This window comes from Mesocricetus auratus, unplaced genomic scaffold (genome assembly GCF_017639785.1).
Source record: "Mesocricetus auratus isolate SY011 unplaced genomic scaffold, BCM_Maur_2.0 Super-Scaffold_100015, whole genome shotgun sequence".
NCBI lineage: Eukaryota > Metazoa > Chordata > Mammalia > Rodentia > Cricetidae > Mesocricetus > Mesocricetus auratus.
The window spans coordinates 51681846-51699510 of NW_024429198.1; the positions used below are offsets into that span (position 1 = coordinate 51681846).

At 41.0% G+C, this 17665-nt stretch overlaps 1 protein-coding gene and 1 long non-coding RNA gene across 3 annotated transcripts in view; one reads left to right on the forward strand and one right to left on the reverse strand.

The window, feature by feature from the left end:
- Positions 1-17665, forward strand: part of LOC110343419 — a 141352-nt gene that overhangs the window by 67135 nt on the left and 56552 nt on the right. The window lies entirely within an intron of this gene.
- Klhl14 (kelch like family member 14) overlaps positions 1-17665 on the reverse strand; it is a 112666-nt gene that overhangs the window by 16737 nt on the left and 78264 nt on the right. Inside the window, 1 exon segment of the mRNA XM_013122976.3 lies at positions 5524-5613. Within this exon segment, the coding sequence (XP_012978430.1) occupies positions 5524-5613 (90 nt within the window).

Sequence of the window (17665 nt, forward strand, 5' to 3'; positions counted from 1 at the left end):
AGAATCATTTTAAGAAAAGAGGATGGAACTGGAAGATAAAGGGTCTTAAGAGTGATCTCTGGGGTAGGAAAAAATAGAACAACAAAGGAAAGCGTGGTATTTTGAAAGTCAAGTAGTATTTGTGAAAGAAGGAATTAAGTAGCCGAGACTATAAAGAGCATGTGTGGTCTTGACAAGTGTTGCTTCGGTGTATTGATGTTGGGGAAAGACAGTGGGGACAACTCAGGAGAGTCTGAGATATAAGGACACAGAGGTAAGAGGTGCTTAATGCTGTCAGGACTTCTGACGCCAAAGGAAGACTAAACTAAAAGACACATGATCAAAGAAATGTTTTGGCTGCCAGGTAGTGGCCCACACCTTTAATCCCAGCACTTGGGAGGCAAAGGCAGACAGATCACTAAGTCTGAGGCCAGCCTGGTCTACATAGTGAGTTCCAAGGGAACCAGGGCTACACAAAGAAACCCTGTCTTGAAACAAGACAAAAGGGGAGTGTTTTAGCGGTCATTTTTAATTTTTAAAACTCAATAATACTGAAAAGTTATTGAGCTGGCAAGTGGAACCAAAGAACAGACCTTAGATTTGTGCAGAAAGAGCAGCAAAAAGAAAGCAGTCTACGTAGTGTCACAGTGGGAGTCTAAACTATCCTCCTAAGCTGATGTGTTGAAGGCTTGGTCCTCAGTTGGCAGTGTTGTTGGGACACGAGTGGATCTGAAGGGCACTAATGTCATCGATGAACTAATCTAACGGTAAACTCATCGCTGAGTGGTCATGGTCTAGTAGTATGTGGAAGGGAGAGAAGCCAGGGCCCTACTTGAAAAGGTGACTGGGAAAGTGATCTTCTCCAACAATGCCCTAGTTTTGAGTAGACAGGAAATTGATAAAACCACTCCAAGGATTACAGGGATTGTGTGGATGTGGTCAGGAGTTCCTTCCCATGGGGGAATGTTGGCAGCTCAGGGCAACTGATGATAAATTGAATTTTACCTGGTGATCCACAGAAAGATAAGAATTGTAACAATGACCCAGATACTTCAAATAAAGACTATGTCCAGAGCTGTTTTTTGAGTGATATGTGTGTGTGTGGGGGGATAAAATTGTCATAATTTCCCTGTAGGAAAATCTATTGTCTTTGGTACTCAAGTTCAAAGATTAATTCCAAACTGCATGGGAAGGCTAGAAATGGCCACAGGAATCAGAACCCATACACCATGGGTAAACGTGTTTCTCTACAAAGTTTGGTTCAGAATTTCTGTTTGGAACACGGGATCTGTCATGTCTGGTAATGGGGCAGAGAAGTAGCTTCGTGTGCTGAGCAGCAGTGGCACAATCCAGAAGTCTTTGTTTCTGATAGAATGGAAGTGGACTTGACTCAGAGGAGAGGATCAGGGAAGCCTGGATTGATGGGGGTTGAGGTTAGAGAGCATCCCCAGAGGAGGATGGTGGCTTGAATGAGGTGCAGGTGGAGGACCAGGAAGGTAAGGAGTTCTGAGGGTGTCAGAGGAGGTAATGAGCCCTAAAAACCTGGAAGTGAGTTAAGGTGGCTTACCTTTTACTTTCTTGGGCTTACAGTTGGCACCCTTCTAGGGGCTTGATAGTAGTGGCTACATATAATGGAATTTTATTTTAACTCCCTTCCCCTCCCCTCTTCTCCACCCTCTACCTATCTTCTCCCTCCCTCTTCCACCCTTTTCTATAACTGTTCATTCCTATATTCTCTTCCCTCCTTTCCTTTCCTCCCCACCTTTCTCCATCTTCCCTCCTCATCCCCTACCATTTCCTCCTTCCACTCCCAGTTTCTTTCCTTTTTCTTCCCCTACCCCTTTTCTTCCTGTCTTCACCCTTTCTATTCCCTTTCCCTTCATCCATTCCCATTTCCTTACTTTCCCTCCATCTTCCATTTCAGCAGGGTCTCAGGAGCAGTCTAGACTGGCTTCAAATCCTGGACGCTCTCCTCTCCCTTTCTTCATGCTAGGATTGCAGGCTTGTCCCACCACACGGAGGTCTTCATTTCCTTTCTGACTCTTCCCCTACTTCTCTTTTTATGATAATGCCCCAACACCAGACACCAGTGATGGCTGTTAGTGTAAGTGAAGAAAAGGGAGCAGTTTCCAGCCAATGGTGTGGAGGAACAGACTTGGGTAGGAACACCCCCTCTAAGTTGTTTGGGGACTCAAGTATATAAATCAAGTATCAATATATTCTGATAGCTATATGCTATCATATATAGAATGTGGAACAAGTTGACCAGAAGTAACATTTACACAGTAGCTGAGTAGAGGGCTGTGTGAGTATATTGCTTATTGGTCGGGAAATTAATGTTTTCTGACCTCCATTTTTGGTTTTGTAATCAAGATCACCAATAAATAAAACCATATTTCTGCTTGATGAAGTGCATCCTTATGTTTCATTAGCATGATCTGGAATTCACAATTTTGTGTTTTTCAGGACACTCCTCTCATGAACCATTTTCACATGAATTAACATCGAACCTGAGTTCTCATCTTTAGACAGACATGCATGTGCAAAGCATCTGAACCATGTGTTTAATTGTTCTCTCACATAGCTACTATATGAAAATGCTTTGTAATAGCATCAGATATTTATCCTCTGTGTTGGTATTAGTTGCACAGGGCATGATAATATGAAAATTCCACGTTTCAGAGAGGTTCAAATTCTTTCAGTTTTTTTAGATGTGGAATCTCTAGAGTTCTTTGAGAGCAAGTGGGAGACACTTCCCACTCATGCAGCACTTCATATGAGTCAGGGCAAATATCACATTTTGTTTAAACCACAGTTGACCATGTGAACGAGACGTGCTTACATGGAAGGCACTGTAATACCGTTGTTATAGACCATGACCCCGAAATAAGACAAACCTATGGTGGGATCAGTCCTCTCCTTTTGTGAGCGTGGTATCCCTATAAGGATACTCTTCAAGCTTACTCTCCTTGCACAGAAAACTCAACCTATCGTAGATTGTGGCTTACAAGGTGCTTCTGAGGAGCCTTTGAAATTTTAGCAGACCTTTTCTGGCTGAAATATTGAGCGCTTACAAACTACCACTGCTTCTACTATCAGAGTCTACTGCGGTTGGCCAGATGAAAAAAATGTGTAGCTACATACGAAGTATTCATGGAATTCCAGTAGACAGTTATAGTACATAACCCATGTCCCTTAGAAGCAGATGCGGCAGCCATTTCTTAGTTGCAATGTTGGCTGATCCTGACCACAGACACAGCTCTCACTTAAAAGGCTGCCTTACCTTCTGCTCTTATCTCCCACTGGGGGAAGATGCCAGCCAATGAGTTTTTAGAGTGTTTTTTAATTATAATCCAGTTTTTAATTGTCAAGGGAAACCAAAGGCTAGCTTACTTGTCTCTGGTATAGACAGTTCCCTTCTGTTTAAAGAGGTCAAATTTCCAAATGGAACTTTCCAAGATTCTAAAAAGGAATTTTATAGAGAGAGCTGCCAGGCCTCTAACTAGGGTAACACTAAAATTATCATACAATACATAAAGCTCTACTAAAACTTCCTTCTGAGCTTCCTAGCACTAAATCAGAGGAGAGACACTGATTGGCACGATCAGTGATGCTGATCATGCACATACGAGCACACCATGCCCGGAAATCTGGGTTGACAAGAAATTGCCATGTGAATCTCCATATGATGTGCACTTAGGTTCCAGTCAGTGACTCCAGGAGTAAGTATGACTATGGATTAATAGCCATTCTGCCAGAGTGTGTTCATGCAGGACTTTAATCTGGGTTGCTGTTTGTTTCAGGTGTAGGTAGAGTAAACCAGTATATTCCAATGGAGAAGTATTGGTTTATGAATTTATTCAAAGACAAAATCTTGATCCTCTTGACTAGAGATAGGAATGTCCTCTGAATTCTCCCCAACTTCTGGCCTAGTTCTCTTGGATATATTTTTTATTTGAGGTTAAAAAGCAAGCAGATAACAAGTTATATGTCATGGATCATGTGGGCTGTGTGTGTGTGTGTGTGTGTATCTGTGTGCACTTGCATGTGGGTATCAAAGGACAACCTCAACTGTTGTTTGGTGCTGTCTACCATAACCTTTCAGGCAGAGTCTCTTACTGGTCTAGAACTTGCCAGGTAGGCTAGATTGACTAGCCAGGGGCCTCCAAGGTCCCACTATCTCCTTATCACTGGTGCTGGAATTACAGCCTTCCTATCTTTTTCTTTATTTCTTTATCTGTTTCTGGGAGTTGAGTCAGGTTCTCATGCTTGCACGGCAAACACTTTAATGACTGAGCTGTCTCCCCAGCCCTCTCCCTCTTTCTTAATAGTGGGCAGTATGGCTTGTTTTCCTTTATCATTTTCTAGAGGGAGCAGATGTTGCGATTTGTACACAATTTGCCTTGGTGCAGACGCTTAAAGAGAACATTCACAATAGAATATATACAGTATATGTAATTTCAGTGGGATGTACTGGGGTTTAAAAGTAAAAATGTGTACCTGCAAGCTGTTTTATGGCTTCTCAGTCATAATTATCTCTGTAACAGAGAAGGCTACAACTATGGCTCCTCCTTCACTTGAAGGCTTTCTAAAAACATCACAATCATTTTGCATACTCTGCAAGACACACTGTTCTTGTGTTCAGTTTAGAACTGTTTCAAAAGGTTTCATTTCATTTAGGAAGGAATCACAGTTATGGGAAAGATTGTGGACAACCTACAGAAGACACACTTGTAAAAGTTGCAGAGAAGACAGTAGGTGCACCGGATTTTTGGTCCTACCTACTGCAAAAGAACTTGAACCAGAGTTCCATGCTGCATGAGTGAGTGTTTATCGCAACCTTGCTCTCATATAGACAGACTGGGAGGAAAGTTGTGGGTGAAGATCTGAACAGCTGTAACTAACTCAGTCTTCCCCTGGGAATCCTTGCTTCTGTTTGTGGCATCTCTCAGGGGATAGATAAGGACAAGGGCTGGGCATCACTGTGAAGCTAAGTCCCCAAAGAATTGGCACTTGAATGCTCTGTTACAGATGTCCTCAGTGAGATCCATGAGTCTCTTTCCTCCCTCCATCAGCTAGCCTCATGACCTCTTCATTTGGCCGTGTTACACAGAAATGTATTTCAACACTAAGTTTCAAAAGGATGGACAGAATCCCTTTACAGTGTGTGTACTCACTCAGCACACTAGTTGAATGGTTCCCCTAAAGCTCATCTTCATGATTTCACAAGATGATGGGAAGTTTATGAGATAAACTTCATGGGAGGTTCTAAGTTCATCAGAGCCATGTCTTCAGAAGGTATTGTGGGATCCTGCCCATCCTCTCTCCTTTTCTGCACCCATTGATGGTGGTATAACTAACTATTCTTTGCTCACTCTATGGTCTACTGACCTCATCAGAATTGAAGTACACAGTTTTGTACCTCCAAAACTGTAAACTCAATGAATCTTTTCTTTTTAAAGTTAGTTGCTTCAGATATTTCATTGTAGTAACACAAAGCTGAGCTGTACAAAGCAGCTACAATTAAAACTGTTCAATAGTTACCATTTGGATTCCATTGGTCCTCTCCACCCAACACGAACAGGAAGTTTTCTACCTCTACAACGCAGTGGTGGGCACTGTTGTAAGGCATAACTGGAATTAAGAAAAAAGGACATATAAAAATTCCAGTACTCCAGATTACCAGCTATTTACTTCACCACAATGTGCAAAATATGAGTCTCCACCAATAGTCAACAGCATGGCTACCCACAACTCCTATGAGCCACACACTGTGGCTCAGTGGTGTGTTTCCAGCAGCTTCAAGCCCAACCTCTTTTGATTAATTTTACATAATGTTATTCTGCAAATTAGTCAAGAACAACCTGCATGCTGCTTTCCTTCCTTGAGCTCTCCTCATCTGCCCGATGGTGGGGGATAGGTTTCTATGGCAATGACTGACATTCCCAAATGGTCAGGACTGGCAGCTACTTCCTGAGAGAAGTAACTCTGAATAATGTGGAGCCATTTGCTGGCAATCTTTCCGCAAACAGACCGGGGTGCTGGGTGGCTTTCTACTCCACAGCATTGAGCAGGCTGAATTTCCATACAGTTTTAAGTTTTTAAATTAAGGTCCTGCTGATTTAATGCCTCCTCCAAATGTATATGCTTAATTTCCTGTACAATGTCATTAGCAGCACAATCACACATTTTCCATCTATCTGCATCAGAGCTCTTCTGTAGCCAAGATGAAAACTGTCAGGAATGTCATCCGCATCCATTCCCTTCTCTCTCTCTTTTTTTTTGTCTGCACCCAGAAGCAGAGGCTGTGAAGAAGGGTGTTATTCATAAACCCACCAAAGCCAGGTTTCTCAGTCATTTGCATGTCCTGTGGAGAGTCAGGATGTACCAAGCAGAGTGCTGCTGTCACCTTTGGTGCTGTGCAGTATTGGTCTCTGCTGGGATAATGTCATAGGGTGATTGTAGATGTATGCAGCATTAGTTATCATATTGACATGCAGTGGTTTGGGCCCAGTGACACCAGTAGGAAAAATGATGTCCTTGTTCAGCTCATCATATGGGCACCTTAAATCTAGGGGAGGACAAACCGGGAGGTGAAGTGCCTGTTCAGGCAGGGAACTTATTGCTTGACACGGATCAACAGAGCACTTAAGAAACCAGTGCAGTGGGAAATCAATATGAATCCTGGCCAATTCTTACTCTGAGCTCCTGTGCCAATGTGCAGAGAGAGTGAGTGAGTGAGAGAGAAAGAGAGAGTGAGTGAGAGAGAGAGGGGGGAGAGAGAGAGAGAGAGGGAGAGAGAGAGAGGGAGGGAGGGAGGGAGAGAGAGAGACAGAAAGAGAGAGGGAGGGAGGGAGGGAGGGAGGGAGAGAGAGAGAGAGAGAGAGAGAGAGAGAGAGAGAGAGAGAGAGAGAGAGAGAGAGAGAGAGCTTATTGTGTACCTGTGGGAGAATGAGAGCCTATCTTATGTCTGACTTATTTTGAGGCTATATATACACCTCATTTTGCTTTAATGATCCCCTGCCCTCTCAGGGATGACTTATACTGGCTTATGTGTATAAATGAAAATAGTAAGAACCAGGCAGGACTTTGAGGGTGAGAACTCAGGAAATAGTTTTATAACTGTGCCCTTAGGCTTCTTCCTAAAGTACCAAGAAGTTGTAGGAATTCTGATTCATTAGTTAATTAATATTTACTGTGAATATTCATTTCTTCTGAAGTATAGCCATGAGAGAAAAAGTACGTGTGTGTGTGTGTGTGTGTGTGTGTGTGTGTGTGTGTGTTGTGTATGCCTGATTTAGAGGGTTGAAGGAAAGGGATCTAATATGATTTGTGCAGTCTATGGATTACATCAGGGACTTCACTATCTTAAGAATGTCCTTAGATCTCCCAGTCCTCACTTTCATCTTTGGAGAATGCTCTTGACTGTTAGATCTTGCTGAGCCATGACGCAGAATTCCTGGGTGCAGGTCTATATGTTAGGATTTGAGCAACTAAGTTTGACTATGTTTTGAAGCTGTCTTTTAAAAGGTAAATAAATGAACCCACTGCACCTTGGATGACGATAGCTTTTGTCACCTACCAGAAAGGCCACTGGGCCACCCCATCATGTGCTGTGACTGGCTGCTTCAGCTTCACATAATGTCCTCTGACCTGTTCAAACTTACATGGCATTAGATGCCATTGTGTGCATCTAGTTATATGTGACATTGTGCAGAAATAGAAGCCAGCAGCTCAGTAAGTCTCTCCGTGGCCAGTTGTCATGCCTCATATACCGACTTTCAAAATTTGATTAGCCCAAATCTTTTTTTAAAAGCGAATAATTGGTATTTTCTTCTCTTGAATCGTAGGCCAGCCTCATAATAAAACAAAAACTCTGAAAATGTATCAACTGCGCTTGCTGTGCATTTGTTCCCATTCAGGCAAATATTAAGTGAAGGAAATAATACATGATTTACTCTTAAGCCTCTTTCTCATTTGATTACCCCTATTGTTATGGTTTGTGGAAACAAATGAAGCTGTTGCTTTAAGCTAACTTCTGAACTCCTTAAAATCAGGGTGAGGAAGTTCTTTGGAGTCCTGGTGGGATGAGTTGATGATTGTCTTCTTCCTTCTCCACGTTTTTGTTTTTGTTTGATAATCTTGCACATTATATTCCTTGGTTGGGCATTTTAGTATTCACATTCTTGAATTATTATCCTTTCTGGATTCCTACTGTGAAACGGAAGGTTATTAATAGACATGAATGACTCTTTGAGATTATCGTTGAATGTAAAATGCCCCCAAATTTATTACAAATAAAATATTCGATCAATGTTGCAGTTTTCAAAGAGCTCTGACTCCTTTGGTTTCTGATTAAACCCGAAGGAAGGCAAAACTAAATAGGACAAGGAACAAAGGCCAGCGATCGACTGCAACCCGCACATGCCCATTCTTCTAAGTCACCCCAAGGCCGCCCCTGCTCCTTTCCCAGACTTCTCTGGCGGTGAACACCTGTGTGTGTGCACAAGCAGGTGGTGGAGGCGGCTGGCCCTCCATGTTCGTGCACAGCCCGCCCTGAGTTTTTAGCGTGTCAGTCAGTGAGTTAGAGGGAAAGGGGCAGGGGAGCTAATCAGGATGAAATGAGATTAAAGGCTGTCTAATTTTACAGCAACTGTGATCCATCAGCCACTGGGAAAGTGACAGTGGAAATGAATGATGGAGACAGACAGGTGGGGCTGTACATTCCACTGATTTATCCTCAAATGCACTGGGCCTTATTTTATTGAGTGAACACGACCGCATTTATCAAGGCTGTCATCTAAAGCCACTTCCCTCCATTTAAAAAGGTCACTTTACTCGTAGGGAGCAGGAGAGAGGCACTTTCAAATCAGATTTAGAATCGAATAACACATGTTTATAAGGCCCTTCACGAGGAGTCTCGACTTTATCTCACACAAACGAGTCCTGCTAGAAGGAAAAATGGGGTAGAAGCCAGAAAATCATGGAAGAAAACGCTCTGGTCACCCGAGGGAGCACTTCAAAGGGTCTCTAAATTTCAAGCAACTTATACCTTTTTTTTTTCAACTTTTCCCATCCCAAGCACCCGAAGTTGTATTCTGATCAGAGAAATTCAATAAAATATTGGCTAATATTTAATATTTTAAATTAAACAATTAGAAAGCAGCAGGGCGATACTATGAACTTGTAAACTTGGAGAGAGCTAGTCACAGTATTGACCCTGCAGAATGACTGATCATCAGAGGTAAAACAGATGTCAGCACTTGTTACAAGCTGGATCTCTGCTACAATGAACTCCTATACCTATTAATTGTTTTCCCACGATTTTAAAGCCATATAAATCTCAGGGACACAGTCTTCCCCCTCCCTGGACCACTGCAATAAAATGCTTCAGGATGCTGTGCACAAAATTGTACTTGGTTGAGAAGTGAGCATTGCACCCTCATTGTGTAATGCATTCCTTTTTGTGATAATAACTGACCATGTGCTGCATGTTAAATTGAATACATAATTGTGTTTGTGTGTTTACTGGCATTATATCTCTGAAAATATGTGTGCTTAGTTCTTGCTATTCATTTGTCCCCATTTAGACCAAAAAATTTCAGATGTGTTGACTGATTCATGATATTATAATGTATGATAAAGATGCACAGTAAAACAGATAGTGTGTCTACCTGTATTTATTTGCATGTTTTATTTTAGAAATTTAGTTGTGAATCATACATTATTCAGCCACCTTATTTCTAAGAGAAATACTGAGGCCTTGGGAGGTCGAGGCACTTGTTGAAGGTCATACTCAGCTAATGAATACCACAGCTCTACTTCAAACATGGGAATGTCTGGACCCCGACCCACGCTCTTATGCATTTCACTCTACTGACTTTCAATAGGTGTGTTCAGCCAACCAGAAAATAATTACTGAGTACCTGAGTGTTCAATGATAGTGTCCCTGAAATTCATATATAATTTTATACTGCATCATACTTTAAAAGTGCTTATTACTTAGATATTTAAAATGCAAGTGCTGCTTTAAAAGTTTTCCCATACATACAAATATTAAAGAGTCTTGTTTTCTTTAAGATTTTTCATTAGCATGTACACACTGTACCAAGTGAAGTGTTTCCTTATGATTTTTATCCTTGCACATAGTGTATTTTGATACTATTCATGCCCTGTATTTTCTTTTTTGGCTTCCCTCTTCCCCTTTTTCCATTTGTATAACTTAAATAGCCCTCCTTTTACTTTAATGCCAATTAAAGTAAATACCCTCCCTGTATTCTATGTATGACAGAAAACACATGACAGTTGTTTTGTGAGTCTAGCCTCTTTCCCTTAACATAGTGATCTCTACAGGTGGTGCAATTTGTTCTATTTGAATGAATAAAACTCATATATATATATATATATATATATATATTACATTTTCTTTATCTATTGTCAGCTCTTGGCTACCCAGCAGATTCCATGACTTGGCTATCATTGCATCAGCAAATATGGCTGGTACAGGTATCTCTACTCCATGCTGCCTTTGATGATTTAAGGGTGACTATCTGTAAGTAGTTGGATCTTGTGGGCATTTCATGAATGAAGACCCTCTACTGACTTCACAGTGGCTGGACTAAGTCACATCCTTAGCAGTGGTGTATAATTAACCCCCACACACATTCCCATCCCTTAATTCTAGCGCCTTCATCAACATTTGTTGTTTCTTGTTTACTTGGTGACAGCCACTCTGACTGGAGCAAGATAGAATCCCAATTTCATTCTGACTTGCATTTCCCTGATGGCTAAAGGTTGAATATTTTAAAAATATGTTTATTGGTCACTGTGTTTTAATCATTTAAAAAGAAGCTATTCAATTAATTTGCCTACTGAAACAGAGTATAATTGCTTCATGGAATCAAAAAACAAACAAATAAAAAACAAAACATTCCAGCTAATGAAGATAGGTAGAGTCTACTGACAATGGGCTATGACTGTTTTAAACAAGTAGTGCCTGTTTCAACCTTTGATGTAGATACTTGAGTACCAGGGGCACAGGGACCTTCTTGTAGCATAGCAAGTGTCCAGAGAGCTTGCTTCTGTATATGAATGCCTTATTCTCTTAGAGATGCCCATTAATCTGTCTCCTCACATGTTATAGACCCAGGAAATACAGGAACCTTCCAGTAGAAAGCACAGACATTGTTCACAACTCACAGCATTTGTGAACACCAAGTGAGAGTTATCTGGGAGCCAAGCTGAGAATATAGGATTGCCAAATAAACTGAAAGTTTGTTTGCTTAGATGTACCAGTTATGGGGCCTTGATTTCCTTTTGGCTTCAGATAAATAAACTTACACACCTGTCCAAAATGGCATACTTTAAGTTTTTAGAAAATCCAGTTATGGACTAATATATATATTATTTACCATATATTTATATATTCATATGTATACATGAATATGTATGGTAAATAAAAGTATATATTAGTGCACCTATTTTAAATAACTAAATTAAATATATTAAATTATATTTAATATTAATAGTATATTAAGTATATATATTTAAATAATTATGTGTTCCTGAACCTTAGCCAGTCAATTTTCTGTAGTGGAGGACATTACTGGTACTGTATGCTTGGCTTTTCCTTTCAGAAAGATTGCACATATTAGGCTTACTTATTTATATATTTATTTAGTGGAACTTGTCATTGAACCTAGGACAGGGTGCATGCCAGACAAGTATTCTACCACCAGTCTATGTCCAAGCCATTTTCTAGTTCTTACTTTCTGTTTTCCGGCAGTATCTCACTAAGTTTCCCAAGCTGGACTTAAACTTGTTAACTTCCTGCCACCATCTCTCCAGTAGCTGAATTTCAGGCCCATGTCTGGGGACATGTTCTCTAAAACAAACAAAAGTGACAACCTAAGATGCACTTTTTAGCATTTTTTCCATCCTGTACTAAAGGGTATGGTCATTCATTTGTCATTTGCTGTGTGTCTACTCCATACCAGGCAGAGCTATACCAGCTAGGAGTCCTGGGAAGATGTCTGCTCAGAGAACACATATCACACACAATAAAGCAGGCTTTTTGTCTCAAAAGTTAAGTGCAATGATGATAAAGAAATCAAGGCTGGGAGTGATGAATGTGGGGAGTTCTGACAGAGGCTGGAAGATGGTATTTTTCTGAATGGCCAACTGGTTGACCTCCAAGTATAAAGGAGGCTGCGGCAAGTGAGGACACCATGAAGGGAGCAGTAGCGGGGACAGCAAGGGCAGAGGCTTCCAGGCACCGACTGGGGGTGTCTTCAGAGCAACAGGACACCAGCACAGTGCAAAGTGAGGCCAGGCCTGGGAAGTAGACGCAGGACAGTCCACAGGATGCTGGAGGGCACTGCCAGCAGGCTACACCAGGTCTGTCTTTTTTGCATCACAGAGATGCAAAGCTCTATCATTGACTTTGCTCATGACTGATGGCTGTTTGTTAATGTCTTCAGTAAACATTTACTAAACATTCTTTACATGCAGAAATCTTTCTACTGATGATGTGGCTGTGAGTGAAAGTCAAAATGCCTCTGCCCTCAGAGCGCATCATCCCTCTCTTAGAGAGAGAAAGATCACAGACGGAGAGAGACAGTCAAGACAAGCATGCCAGAAGAAGGTCTTTCGGGGGAGCCGTATTTAAAGCTTAATTTAAAGAGTTGGGAGAATCTGTCTGCCAAAATGCAAGGGGAAGGGACTTACAGAGGTTCAGACACAGGTCGGGATGAATGGGTGTGAGAAACACAGAGCACTGTGGGTAGGGAGTACCTAAGAGAATGGATGATGTCAGCAGGCAGATGGAGGCTGGCATGGGGGTCCTGATGAGGTAGGAAAAATGTTATGGGTCTTGTTCTAAGCATGATAGAAAGACATTTGAGGAATGTCAGAGGAAGGGTGACGTATCATTTAGGCTCCCAGGTATCACTTAGGTTTTCACTGATTAGAAAGAACAGGAGAGGAACATCTTCCGTGGCCCAGCTGAATGATGATGGGGACATGACCATGGCTATGAAGAAAGGATGTGCATTGACAATTGCTGAGGAATTGTGAAGGGACAAGAACAACTGGGAACCATAACTTTCCAGTGACCTGAGGCAAAAGCCAAAATCTAGCACAAAGATTTTAATCATACTCACTACAATCTTCCGCTAGCATTTTCATTTCACATCAAACTACAAAGTCAGTGAAGGGACGACTACAGTGTTTTCTAATTTAAAAATAATGCAGTTGATACTGGCTGAATGAGAAAATTAGTACAATGTTATTGTGCATGTTTCAGAAAGAAAGTAAGGTCCGGTGAGGCCAAAAAAAGTGCAGGAGACCCCACCTCAGAAGGAACGAATTTGTGAGCCTGTCTGTTTTCTTGTTACTGCACCATGTTGGCTTGGGAACTGACTTTATTTTACTTATTTGCTTTTGTTTTTGTTTTTATTTTGTTACAAGGTTTCTCTGTGTAACTGCCCTAGCTGTCCTGGAACTTGCTCTGTAGACCAGACTGGCCTCAAACTCACAGAGATCGACCTGCCTCTGCCTCCCGAGTTCTGGGATTAAAGCCAAGCACCACCATAGCCACGAGGGAACTTCTTTTATATTACTTGGCTTTCTTGTACAATTTCATATAGTGCTCTAGTACACTGATTAAAACAACAGCATAGCCATTCCATGGTAGTTGTGATATATATTGCACACATGTGTGTATGTATTTATTATAGAAGCAAATGTATATGTACTTGAGCTATTATTGTATTGTGTGTATATGGTATTGTGTTGAAGATCTTGCATAAGCATGTACATACACACACACACGCAGAGAGAGAGAGAGAGAGAGAGAGAGAGAGAGAGAGAGAGAGAGAGAGAGAGAGAGAGAGAGAGAATGTACATGTAGAGATAAACTCCTCCAAATGAAACTTTTGAGCCAAAGAACGAGTGCCATTTATATGTTGACAAACCCGTCATACTGCAGTCCAAGTTACATGACCGGTTGGATGGTAGTGAGCAGTTGGTATCTAGTTAAAATTCAAATCTGCATTCATTTATTAAGGTAGGGAAAGGGAATATTGCCACACATTTAAAATCCATTTGTATTCTATACATTCTTCTATTGGTTTTAGATTTCCTGATACATTTTGTTTTATATATAAATACATGGTTTTTGTTTTTAAGGTGTTTTCCCCCTAGGGAGCTATCTAAACAGGAAAAAATAAATGATATTTTGGAAGCACGGTATTGCTAAAATATGTATTGTAAAAATTTACTCATTGAAGCAAATTCAAACAGCAATTACATGCTGCTGAAGACAAATGCAACTTGAAAGAAAGATGCCTCACTTTCACAATAGTGAAATGAATAATTCTTGTCATCAGATATGAAGGGTTTAAAAAAATCCCACCTCTTCAATTTTATGAGAAACACAATTGAAAAACAAATGTATAACATTTACTAATTAGTTTAATCTTACTATTCAATCTTTCTGAAAAGGTCTAGCAACTTAGCCAGTGTATGCATACACAACAAAACATGTCATAGAACCTGGCACTCACTATTGGCTATACTGGCTCGTTTGGCAAGCCCCTCCATCCTTCAATCTCTGCCCCCCAGCACTGGTATTATGGGTGCACACCAATATCATTACACCACATCTGGCATCTTACATGTGTATTGGGGATCTGAAATCAGGAACTCTTGTTTGCACAGGAAACTGGTTACACACTGACTCACAGTCTCTGCCATGCTCTTCTACTTTTTTATTCTTTATGTTTAGTTTGTACTACATCTGAAAACAACAAATAAGTGGAGGAATTTTGTGCATTTGTAAATACTTTAATTTACTATGTACAGTCTAGAAAGCCAGCCTTCTGGAAGATCCACATGGTCTGAATCTGGGGAGTACTTGAGAGGCTCTCTAATTATGTACCAACACCTTCTCTCTAAACCCTGATTTGTCTTCCTCAGTGAGCTGGGATCTCACTCACTACTGTTTTATTCACATGGCTTCAAGATGCATAAATCCAAAAGGCACACATTAGGTTTAGGGGGCACATGAGAACTAAGAGAATGTTCCTCTCTTTCACAGTTGAAGGACATGTGCAAGGGCATCTTCCTAACTATAGGGATTGCTTTATGGCTCCCATCGTCTACAAGATTCATCATGAATGCATATCATTACTGCAGCATTTCCTACATGATAATATAGTATATGAAATGTAGCTGTCTTTTACTTGTCAAGGGATCTCTGGGCTCCTTGAAACCAGACTGTGTCATCTTAGTAACTTCATGATTAGCACAGAACCATGGGACATAATCCTGGAATCCCTCTGGCTGCAACACTTGAAAAAATATTCAGAATATCAATGAATCAATAAATACCAGTGGCAAGAATGAGTGAATGTTTGTGATAGAGAAATACTAATTTTTTTGCCTTGGAAACTATGCAAAGTGTGCATGGGAGAGGTGGCTCAGCAGTTAAGAACACCTGCTGCTCTTCCAGAGGACCTGAGTTCTGTTCCCAGAACCTTTATCTAGTGACTTGTGACCACATGTAACTACAGGTCCAAGGGATCTAACTCCCTCTATTGAACTCCACTGGCAGCTTTACTCAAGTGTATACACACACACACACACACACACACACACACACACCACACACCACACACCACACACCACACACTGACACACACAATTAAGTATAAGGTAAGTAAAAATGTGATGTATCTCAGAAGTCTTGAAGTGAGAGAAGAACAGAACAAAGTGAAAGATATATCTTAGACCAGAACTCTGTGATGTCAAAGATAAATATCACCCTGTGGAACACAAATGCCTGTTTCAAGCAAAGGAGGCTCCTAAGTTCATCAAGGGTTTGTCATAGATTTCTTCTAAGAAGTATCATGGTACCTACTTATGCCAAGGTTGGAGGTTTTCAACATATCTCTTGATGTGTTTTCACTCTGATTATTCAGCTTGGGGAGGTGCTAATAATCACAAGACTAAAGCAACTTCACATGAGAAAATAGGACTTCTTGTTTTGCTATGTCACTACGGAAGATTGATTTTAGGGTCTCATGTATGTGGAGCAAGCACCCTGTCACTGAGCTACATTCCCCAGCAATTTAAGGTAGAATTTTGTTAGTGATTCAAGCAAAGCATGTTTCCAGAGTCTTATTTTTATTTTACTTAGAAAACTTACATTAATATGTTTCCAAATTTTAGTTGCACCATTACAATATCAGCTATTTTAGTTTTGATACATCTTGCCGTGTTTGTTATGACTTAACTATATATTTGTTTAATAATTTATTTTACTTTTTTATCTGTATAGTCGTTTTACCTGCATGTATGTCTGCACCATGTGCATTGTCTACAGAGGCTAGAGGCGGGCATCAGATCCCCTGGAGTTGGAGTTACAAATGGTTATTAGCTACCACATGGGTGTTGGGGAGTGAACCTGGGTCCTCTGGAAGAGCAGCAAGTACTCTTTTTTATTGCTTTTTAATTTAAATTAAAAAAAACAATATTATTTTACATATTAATCCCAGTTCCCTCTCCATCCCGTCTTCCCACTCCCTCCACCATCTCCCCATCCCACTCCCCATCCACTCCTCAGAGAGGGTGAGGTCTCCCGTGGGAGATCATCAAAGTCTGTCACATCACTTGGGGCAGGACCAAGGCCCTTCCTTGTATCTAGGCTGAGAGAGAATCCCTCCATAGGGCATGGACTCCCAAAGCCCATTCGTGCACTAGGGATAAATACTGGTTCCACTGCCAGCAGCTGCATAGACTGCTGCCCAGCCCCCGCCCCATGTTCAGGGGGCATGGTTTGTTCTTATGCAGGTTCCTCAGCTGTCAGACTGGGATCTGTGATCTCCCACGTGCTCAGTTCAGTTGTTTCTGTGGGTTTCCCTAGCATGGTCTTGACTCCTTTACTCATCACTCCTCCCTCTCTACAGCTGGACTCCAGTTCAACTCAGTGCTTAGCTCCAAGTACTCTTAACCGTTGAACCAACTCTTCAGTCCCACAGTTTTACTTTTACATCTAGAGGGTAAAAACACATCCCTGAGAAGGAAAACAGGCATCCTTTTCAAAGATAAGGCTAAGTTTTGCTTTGCTCTGCATCTCTCATCGCATTTTTAGTGACATGTTGAAGAAACATATAGTGCTTGGATACTGGCTTGCTGCTCACATCTTCCTGGAGGAGTCAGAAACGGCAGCTTTATTTTTCTCCACTTAAATAAAATTAATAAAATGTCTCAAAGAATTAAGTAGCAAAATATTGCTTAGATGTCTGAAGCTAAAGAGTTTGACAGAAATCAAGAGAATATGGTCTTTTCACTGTGAATAGCACGACACCAGGATAGCAAAAGTGACTACTAGGAAGTTTAAATTCTCTTACTGAGGCAAGAGGAAGGGAAGGGGCCAGCCCATACAATAAGGGCTTTTGATAGACATCTTCTGATGACCACAGGGTCTCAGTGTTGGAAAGTGGGCACCAGCAGTTCATGTGGAAACCCAGGAGGTAGCAGATGGTTCTTCCTTCATTCATTATACTCAAAAGTATTATTAACTATCAATTATTGTGCTGAACTCTCTGAACTCTGAATTACACATTAACTGGTCACCATTTCTGAACTTCAAAGGAGAGACACACACACACACACACGAGAGAGA